The sequence below is a fragment of the Echiichthys vipera genome (assembly GCF_963691815.1).
Source record: "Echiichthys vipera genome assembly, chromosome: 17".
In the NCBI taxonomy this organism is placed as follows: Eukaryota; Metazoa; Chordata; class Actinopteri; order Perciformes; family Trachinidae; genus Echiichthys; species Echiichthys vipera.
This window is the reverse complement of record NC_139842.1, coordinates 17,994,132-18,004,720: the sequence shown is the minus strand read 5'-3', so window position 1 is coordinate 18,004,720 and position 10,589 is coordinate 17,994,132. Positions and strand designations below refer to the sequence as shown.

The window sequence follows — 10,589 nt, the reverse complement described above, 5'->3', positions numbered from 1 at the left end:
CGGTCCTCGAATGTAAGTAAATTAGCAAGCTGCATCATCTCCGTCTGCACATCGATCAAAGACCATTTCCACAGAAGCAACAGTAATCTATTATGCTCCTGTGCGTCAGAAGGTGTGTAAAATGATCAGAAGAAATATATATAACTTAGATTGTATACACTGAGAGCAATCAGAGGCCAGTGGTGCAGAAGTAGTCCCAACCAGGGGAGGTATAAGTGAACATGCAAATATTGAAAAAACAAACAAAAAAAAAGATTCCCATATTAAAAGGCAGATATAAAAACACAGGTGTATTACATCCGAGAGGAATTCTAAAAAAGCCGTACTCACATTTTCAAAAATAGAATATAGATTGGATAAAAAGTAAATAAGTAAATTGTTTGATGGACAAGGGCATTTGAAAACCAAGCTTTTTGAGGGATACCTGCATAATAATGCATGATTATATTCCTATTGCAGTGTTCTGCAAAATGTTGAACCCCCAAGATTATCCAAACTTGAAAGAAATTATTAATTCAGTGTAAGTAAGTAAGTGTAAATACATCTGTGCCACAATTTTACACATCTTAACACAACATTGCATAGTCTATCGTCTGTCCCTACCCTTCTCAATTTTATATCATATCAGCACCATCTTGTGTTCCAGTTTATTCTCACACCCTGATGGGCTCCACGCAATCTGTACTAAATAGAAGTCTAGGCGGGAGCTTAGATGCTGGGCTTTAGGACTATTCAAAAATATTGCTGTGGGGAGGCGGAGTGCAACACCACCCCAAATACAGAGACATGACACTGTTGTATAATGTATAAAAAGGCACCATTATGGCCAGTAGATGGACTCTGTGGTCTCCCAAAACAATCAGACTATACTTTTCAATTTCCCTGCCACTCCCTAATGTTGTTTGAATAATTAACATAATATATAATATAGGCTAATCTACTTGTCTATGAAATTTCAATCAAATTTCAATTCAGTGGGACATACGATTGAATTACGGTGAGTAACATGATTCTAGTTAATCCAAGATAAGCTTTAGCCACAATAGAATAATTTCTGCATTTTAAAAGATATGTTCTTTGGCCTTTCATGGCTTTATTTCTTAGTACAGCTGAAAATTGAGAGGAAATGGGAGGGGGGGAGGGGGGTGGATGACAGCTTCAGCGAGGACTTTTAGCCACTATATTTGGGGCTCCTGCTCTAATGCTGGGCGCCCAGATTCTTGACAAATATTCTAATGATGTCAGGTGAGGTAGCAGACGATTTTATGCACTTTCTGAATTGAAGATGTAAGAAATATTTAGGCCTAACCATAGAAAACCCACCCAAAAAAGATTAAAAACATCAGCTTTAGATTTTTTTTATTACACTACAAGGCCTTTTCCATTTCTGTACAATATTACACATTTTCCTGATGGTATCTGATAGGCCAGTGCATAGCACATATATTTTATGTCCCAGTGTACTAATAACAGGAGGTATTTAGCTTAAAACAGGCAGTGGCGTTGTGATGGTGGATCTTGACTGAGCCATCCAGTCCATGTACTGCTCTCCAGCCCTCTCCTCAGTCCTCTTCCCCATAGTCAGGATCCCTGCTGCTTGGTTCCTGGAGCCTTGGAGGAGCTGGTGGAGCCGGCTCTGCAGCAGATGCTCATCTTCTCTCCGTTTGCCCAGAGTGAGAATGCCAGCAGAGGCATCTCCTGTGAGCGTTCCCCCAAAGTTCTTGCCGCCGGGTCGACACAGCAACACATAGAGGCGACAGGAGCGAGCTGGTTGTCTGCAGCACTCAGACACGCTGTGGGCATCGCAGGCCAGCTGAGACAGCAGCAACATCAACACCAGCACCAGGATTTTCTGCTGGGCAAAAGAGATTTGTTTACACCCAAATGAATGGAGACAAGAATAGGATCTGTGGGCGTAAAAAGCTGCAAAAATGTTGCTAGTTAGATCTTAATGGATGAATAGACAAACTTCATTATAATGAATGTGAATCACTGAATTGAATGATCCAGACATGTATTCTTTCATTCTTTCAAACCCTAACCTCTAGTAAAGGGCATATAGAGTATACTCACTAGCAACTGTTTGGATAATGGCACTGTGCACAATTATTTATAAAGGATATGAATCACAGGAACCTCCAATAATATCATGCTGACATTTATTCCCCATACGCATGCTAAAAGCTTTATTTCTGGTCAAAGGTATAGTACATAAACACAATTATATAAATCAGACATTGAATTTTGTAAAGTTTACATAATTGAAAATGTAGGTATTGTCATGTCTATATCATAGATAAAATAGTTACTTCTTTTTTTATAGAAACAGAGAGACACACGAAGCCTATCATTAGACATTGACAAGACAGGGAAAATACAGACTACAATGAATTAAAATACTATGCAAAAATATTCATTACCCATGACTACATAGCTGATGACCCCTCAGATTTTAAAATATCCCAGTTATGATCTGTATTGATCCCTTGAATAGCGAAAAAATGAGTTTTGTAAGAGAGAACACCCCGCAGACAGTTCCCTGTAAATGCAACCCAATGGTTTCAGCATGGGAACTGGCAACTAAGGATCTAATCTTTTTTTTTGTTCTCACATATCATAAAATAAATGCTAAGTAGAAAGACATTTTTGCAGACCTTTATGCAACTTTCAAAAATCACATATTTGCAATGTCAAACAAATTGCTCACTTATTTCTAAACAAAAAAGAATGTTTAAAACGTAAGCTGTCTTACCCTGTTGGACATGTCCATCCCGGCAGCTTTCTGGAAATTGGTGGGGAACCACAGCATGTGTGAAGGGAAGTTATGTGATCTTATCTTCCCAGGAGAAAATCAAGTATCTTTTATGCTGTTCTGTGGTGTCCACGCCGACAGACGTCATTCAGGCCGACCACAAAATATGACGCAAAATCACAAATCCTGCCCTTTGCTTATTTTGAAGGGTAGATTCCACCTTGCTGCCTTTAATTAGTCTCCTGTGTCGGATCATCTCCAAGGCACTTCTCTGGACCTTTGATGAACTACAGGTATTTCTCTGTGGACGCATGCCAAAGGTTTATGAAGACATGCCATTATGATGAGTGGTGAAGGACGAAAGTCAATTAGCTAATGTGTCCCACGAGTTCTAAAATAAAAATACAAAAAAAAGAAGTCCAGATGTCCTTTTTCAGTGCTAATGACAAGCTCATTCAGAAGTCATGCTAATGAGGTTCTATGGGCTTTATTCTCTCATACAAAAGGCGACGCACCTACACATCGAAAAAAATGCTTTGTCTTGCTCCTACAGGAAATTTACTAGTGGGTTGAACAGTGATGATGTAACTTTTAGCTACACCGTTGCTTTATAAGACTAGAATGCTGGCTTTCTCATAAGTAAACATAAGATAAAAAAGATCACTCAGAAGCAATTATCAACTTTCAGACTTGTTTTTCATCATCACATTTACTTAATATCTGTTGCCATCTCATGGACATCAGGAAGCATTGCTTTAAATAGACAAACTCATTGAAGATGAAGTAAATGACCTCCTTGTTTATTTATAAGTATTTTAGAGGAAGAGAATTAACAGTGTATGATAGTGCATCAAAAGCGATCAATAAAGCTTTTGGAAGGCTTTATTGATCGCTTTAGAAGCACTAGCGATGTTTGTTTGAATGCAATCGATAAAGTCAATTCACTTAGTTATTCTCTGAAATCATTTTTACTAAAATATCAGTCCAGGTACTGATTGATACATGCTGATATTTAAGTCAAATGACAGAGGAGGAGGACAGGCACAGATGCTAAGCAATGTACTGCTTTTGATTGTGCCAGCACCGCCAGCAGCAAAACATACTTTTATCTCCCAAAAAAATCTATATTGGTTTAAGTGTAGGCTATATTGAGAATATTTTCACTGCTTTACCTTGCAGTCAGGAAGCTTTTTCTGACAGGGAACTGTCATCTATGCTCACTTCATAGCCACAAGACTCAAATCATAACAAAAGTTATCTCAGGACACTTTACAGAGTAGGTTTAGACTACACTCTATGACTTATTTATGATTTACATAGGCCCAACTGAGACCTTCCCTATAACAGGCAGGAACGTCGGACAGACCCAGCTCTATGAAGGACGGACATCTGTGTTGACCGGTTGGGGAGGAAGAAAAGGAAAGAGAAAGAGAGAAAAGACGGACAGAGAGAGACAAAGACAGACAGACAGAGACACACTACCGGGGTTGAAAGCAACCACAAGAGTAACAGTGACTATAGTGATAGCTAATGTAATGTAATGATAGCAATGTGAATATGACTTACATGTTATTGCAGTTAATACAGCAGAACAGCAAGAAACAGGCACAGCCAGGGTGACAGAACATAACAACGATAATAATTACGGTGGTAAATATGAAGTTGAATTAGTAACATGCATTATTGAGACATGAATGGTACAGACAGACAGGATAAAAACTCAAAGTATCAGGAACAGTATAATCCCCCGGCAGACTAGGCCTAAAGCAGCATCATTAAGCATAAAAAATCAGCCTAGTACATGCAGGCTCTAAGAGAAATTGAATGCAACATAGCTAAGGGCTTTAAGCTCTAGCTGTAAGCTTTATCAAAGAGGAAAGTTTTAAGTTTACTCTTGATTATGGGGATGTTGTCTGCCTCCCGAATAACACTTGGGAGTCGGTTCCACAGAAGAGGAGCTTGGTAGCTGAAGGCTCTGCCTCCCGTTCTACTTTTGGAGACTATAGGAACGACAAGTAGCCCTGCATTCTCAGAGCGCAGCGATCTAGTTGGGCCTGACCATTAAGAGCTTTGCTGATATGGAGAAGGATTTTAAATTCTATTCTAAAATTTTTTTTGGTAGCCAGTGCAGAGAAGCTAATACAGGAGAAATATGTTCTCTTCGTTTTGTTTTAGTTAGTATTCGAGCTGCAGCATTTTGGACCAACTGGAGACTCTTAACAGACTTATTGGAGCAGCCTGATAATAAGGAGTTGCAATAGTCCAGCCAAGAAGTAACAAATGCATGAACAAGTTTTTCTGCATCTTTCTGAGACACAATGTTCCTAATTTTCGCAATATTACGCAAGTGAAAATATGCAGTCCTTGTCGTTAGTTTTATGTGAGAATCGAAGGACATATCCTGATCAAAAATAACACCCAGATTCCTTACTGTGGTGCTGGAGGACAACATAACATCATCCAGAGTAACAATATCTTTAGCTATTGAGTTTCGGAGGCCTTCGGGGCCAAGTACGATAACTTCAGTTTTATATGAGTTTAACATCAGAAAATTGCAGTCATCCAGCTTTTTATTTCCTTAATGCACATTTTAAGTTTACCTAACTGATCGTTTTATTCTGGCTTGATCGACAAATATAATTGTCTACATCAGCATAAAAATGAAAATTTATGGAGTGCTTCCTTATAATATTTCCTAAGGGAAGCATATATAAGGTGAATAGAATCGGTCCAAGGACAGAACCCTGTGGAGCTCTGACTGACTTTAGTGTGCATGGAGGATTTGTCATTAACATGTACAAACTGAGATCTATCTGATAAATAAGACTTAAACCAGCTTAACGTGGTTCCTTTAATGCCAATTAGATGCTGCAGTCTCTGTAGGGAGTGCTAACTAAAGGTAACACTTCTTTAAGTAACCTAGTTGGAATAGAGTCTAGGAGACAAGTAGAAGGTTTTGATGCCGAAATAGTAGAGGTTAGTTTGTTGAGATCAACTGTAGAAAAGCAGCCCAGGAATATATCAGGTCGTACACTTTCTAAGGTTCCTGGGTTTGATGAAAAATTGGTGCCAAGCGAGTTGATTTTGTCTCTAATAGTTATAATTTTGTCATTAAAGAAGGTCATGAAGTCGTTACTACTGAGGGTTAAAGATGAGTCATAGGCTGCTCCAGCATTACGGAGGGCCTTCCTATATTTTTTTTTAACTTTCTTGCCAAACTAAGCGAGAATTCTCCAATTTAGTGGAACACCATTTACTTTCCAGTTTTCGCGATACTTCAAATGTTTAATTGACTGGTTTGTGAGTTATACCACGGAGCTAACTTCCTTTGTTTCATTATCTTCTTTTTTAAAGGAGCAACAGAGTCAAGTGTTGTTCGTAGTGAACCTGCAACACTGTCAACAAGGTGATCAATTTCAGAGAAACTGACATTAGTACAGACATCTTGAATATTAGGATAAGGCATTAAATTAAATGCCGATGGAATCGCTTCCTTAAATTAACATTGCAAGGCCATTGATTGTTTTTTTAGCGGGAGGTTTTTAGGTGGATTAAAATAATTAAGCTGCTGCCCCGTCCACAGCAGTACATTTCTTAGCTTCCGTCCCGGTACTCCTCCCTGCTTCTCCTGCGACTGACATCTACTGTATGTAATACACTAACTATGGATAAGTACCTCTTACAACCCGACTTCAAAATATGCGAACACTCCCTTTAAAGAGAAATGAACAAGAAGAGACAGGATAAACAATGAAGCCAGTTTTAATGGGCCACTTAAAGGAGCTCTTACAGAATCCACACTCACTTTGCAGTGAAACACATGTCAGGTTATTGTTTGACCCTTGTGTGGCGCTGACCAGCAAACCCTCGCTGCTGTCCCACACTCACTGGTTGTCCTGATCTGAACCACAGAACAACAGGTGTCAAATCACTGTATATGTGGATGTAATGTTAGAAAAAGAATCAGAATATCTAACTAACAACAATTATTAGAATATCAATCATTAATATTTGTGTCTGCAAGAACTGTTATAGCAATATATGTTCCCTTCATACATTTTACATACAGTTTACATCTATGTTCACTTTATTTTCTGTTTTTTATTGACAGCAGTACCATGTTCCTGTTGACCCTTGACAGGCAGGGTCAAATGTTCCAGTTGTGATTGGCTGGTGAGCTTTGCCACTTGCAGACGTGGGCTAGCTCCACCCTGGGGACCAAAACACCAACTCACGTAACATCACACACACAGTCCCTGGGGAGGAGACAAAGAGACCCTGTGGGGAGAATAGGAATGCTGAAGAACTCAAATCCTATGGAATGACACTGGAGATGTGCGGGACTCGATGGAGGTCAACACCAGCAAGGGACACAAGACGAGCCTTATTGTGATTGAACACATAAACAGCTGTCAGTTTGCATTTTTTTATTTTGGCTCTACAGCTTCCTGGTTTGTGCTGAAATGGACATCTAGAGATCAGCCTAGTCGAGCTACTCTACGTTGTGCAGTTAAAATGCAAATGGCGTCCTCATCGCTGAAAAGAGTGAGGGTTTGCACTGAGCTTTGCGTCTAAGATGAAAGAGGAAGAAAAAAATAAAAGCTCAAAGACATGCCGAGACGTCTCTGGAAATGAAAAGGCAAATTTGTGGCAGAAATGCCAATGTGAGGAAAAGCCTGTACCCACAGAGGTAGAGTACATAATGGAAGGGCATGTAAGTAGCACTGCCCAGAGAGAGACAGGGATATCTAACAGATCCAAATAATGAACACATTCCTATGCAGAAACACACACCAGAGGTTTTTTTTACTAGCTGTCACCTCTTTGGCATTTGACAAGAGAAAAGACAGGAGAGACCTACACTTCCTGGCTGGATGGAAGATAAAATCGATGACTTTCCAGTTTTCCATTCTGTTTAGAAATGTGAGATTAAAGTGTGAGGTCTCTCTTACTTTTCTCTCTGACCTGCTCTCAGACTCTTGTCTCGCTTCTAACACGACGAGTCCTCCTCACCATCATCATCTCTTTAACTCTCTCAGCCAGTTCCTGCATCTCCCTTTCATTACTGGCCTTCTGCTTTTCTTCTACACCCTTCTGCTTCTCCCTCTCTATCTCACTTTCTCTGTCTCTCTTTGGGTAGGATTCTCTGTGGGCACAGGCTGCGGGTCAGCAGGATCCCGCAGGATCTTCATTGACAATCTCTTTGTCAGGGGCGGCATCCAGTGGTTCTGCTGCCCTCTGCTGCTGGCTCTGAAACGGAAACTGGGGTAGGGTTGGGGGTTGAGTGTAAGCAGGTGGTTTTGAAACAGTTTGAACCAGAGGGAGAGCTGGTAGCTGGGAATGATGCTGGGGAAGGGGATGGAGATAAGCCTGAGGTGCTGTCATTGATTGGGGCTGTGTTTGGGACTGGTGCAGTGGAGGAGGCTGTGGGTGGGTCTTGGCCTGAGGCTGTTGCTGTATCTGCACTTGCTGTGGCTGGTGGAGAGGATGGTGCTGGAGCTGTGGGGAAGCTGTTCCATTCTTACTGAGACCACAGGACTGAGCTGCACAGTGGATCTGCCGCAGCGTGTCCAGTGCCTCGTTCTTAGCGTGCTTCAACAGGTCTGCCTGGCCCTGAGATTGAGACAGAGAGAGAGACCACATAGGTAACAACACATAATCATATCAGATTTTAAGGCTTTAACTTATTTCAGTTAGACATTCTAAGCAACTGTTTTAATCCCAAACCTTGCCAACGATAAACAAAATAAGGTACATCTCATAAAGTGGCATAGGTTTTTTTTTCCAGAGTGCATAAACTTTTAAGATGCAGAAGGGGGCAGTATAAAGCCACTGAATTAAGACCGGGTTGCCTGCCAGCACTTCACATTGCTCCGCTCAGCTGGTAAATAGTGCTGTCATATGGTGATAATGTTATACTATATTTTTGCTCTTTATTTGGGAGTAACCCAGACACAAATCCCTGCCATATGTGGAGGAAGTGGTCAGGGCAGGCATCCTGCTTTACAGCACTGTCAAGTCAATCTGGGCCACTGCCATGGCTGCCTGCCACCTTAACATAGCCGTCTCTGCCATGTGGCAATGTGGTACAGTCTTCTCCACAGGCGGTTATTTCTGTGTGCGAAGGGTGCTTATATTATTAGAACTGGCCAAAAGAAAAAAAAAGAAAAAGAAAATGTGACCACATGCATTATAAAATCTCTCCAACTCTACAGTCTTTCAAATCCTCGACTCTTCCCCTCATGCCTCACAGTTGCCAGTGCCTCCCACCCTTCTCTTTCAGCATGGCTGGTCCAACACATTCTTAACTTCCCCATCCCTCCAACATCTGCTCATAAGAAAGTTGAAAGGAGTTCCCATCTGTGAATCTGTATATTTTCCCTCCCTCCCACTGAACTTCCAGTCTGGACTCGGTCTGACCCAGTGACACAGCTCGTTAAGTTAACATCCCTATGAGGGAGCACAGGCTGACCCGTTCTGCACCAGAAGTGAAGTGTTCCGTAAATGGTGAAAGGGATGACGTTCTCAGGGTCAAGGCAGTCTGACATATTGCAGAATGAGTAAAGGTGCTGCCCTGCACACAACGCCCAGTGCTCTACTCACAGCTGATGTTAATACGCTGCAAGTGGCCTTTTATCTGAGCCACTCCAGCACGCAAAACACAAGCATGAATTAGTCATATGTTTGGGAAAAAATACTGAAATTATGTAAGTCATGACTCACCAGGCATAAAATAAGACAGCGAGAAGCCGGTTCTGTGCTGCCAGAGCTAAATCACAACGGCTTGTATTCGGGTATATTCACCCCTACAGCTGGCCTAAAACTATCCACAGGGGGCTAAGCTCGAGCAAGGGCAGCCACCAAATCCCACCACTATATCCTCATTAAATTCTCTCCTAATCTCCTTCTTGTTTATCAAAATCAGTACATCCCCTTGATAAGAAATTGGACACTCAATAACCAACCTTTACTGTATATAATCTAAAGCTTTTAGACCTAGATAGACAGTGGTATGTGACCGGGGAGCATACATTAAGCAGGACTGAAAACCATGCATCTTCACTTGAACTATCGTTTATCGACTCACTTATGAAAAAACGGCCACTTAAATGGTCATCTCTTATAAACAGAATAAAATTAGTACTGACGAGACAAAAGGGGGCCTGAGTTATGATGGTATAGTAGAAATCTGAGTTATTTTACCAGGGGCTTGATTAATTATGGAATAAAATGCCTCAAACAACAACTACAATGGTGATAGATTGGGGAGACAACTAAAAAAATCTGCATGTTTTTGGAGCCTGATATTCTTGTATGCTTGACACTTGCTTCAAAGCTTCTCCTTCTGTCTCTCTGGTTTTGCTTTTCTCTTGACAGCAAGGTACGATGAGTGACAGGTTGGTATGCCTGGTAGAAATGGGCAAATACCCTCATTCACCATAACAGCTATGATCTGACTGCAACTGTCAAAGCAAGAGTGGAGAGGGACTTTTGGGAAACAGAGAATACACAACTCTTTCTCTCTCCCTCTTACTTCCTCACAGCTTGCCCACCATTTACGAGGGAGTGCTACCAGGCCTGCCGAGGATCTGGAGAGGATGACAGGTGAAATAGCTGCGCATGGCTGCCAGCCTTGGCAAACATGCACCAAGCTCTCACCAAATGTTCAGTATGAGACACAGCTTACAACTGGAGAACGGGAGTAGGAAGAGGCATGTGCAGACCAAGCTGCTTTCATGTTGAGAATGTGGTTGATTAAACAAATTAGAGGACTAGAGAAGGGTGGAAGAGTAAAGCGTGTGTTTGGAGAGTATCGGCAGGGATGGGAGGTCAGGGG

At 41.3% G+C, this 10,589-nt stretch overlaps 2 protein-coding genes across 2 annotated transcripts in view; both read right to left on the bottom strand.

Annotated features, from left to right (window-relative positions):
* Positions 1-1,480: 1,480 nt before the first annotated feature.
* On the bottom strand, positions 1,481-2,809 carry hcrt (hypocretin (orexin) neuropeptide precursor; the record flags this gene model as incomplete). The annotated part of the gene is made up of 2 exons (XM_083930777.1): positions 1,481-1,852; positions 2,753-2,809. The coding sequence occupies 2 exons, from the start codon at positions 2,807-2,809 to the stop codon at positions 1,481-1,483; spliced, it is 429 nt and encodes a 142-aa protein (XP_083786903.1).
* A 3,742-nt stretch (positions 2,810-6,551) lies between these two features.
* The window catches only part of LOC310960227 (inactive phospholipase C-like protein 2), a 67,075-nt gene continuing 63,037 nt past the window's right edge, over positions 6,552-10,589 (bottom strand). The window contains exon 6 of the mRNA XM_083931856.1: positions 6,552-8,365. Coding sequence (XP_083787982.1) covers positions 7,919-8,365 — 447 coding nt within the window. The 3' untranslated portion in view covers positions 6,552-7,918. The remainder of the gene's footprint in view (positions 8,366-10,589) is intronic.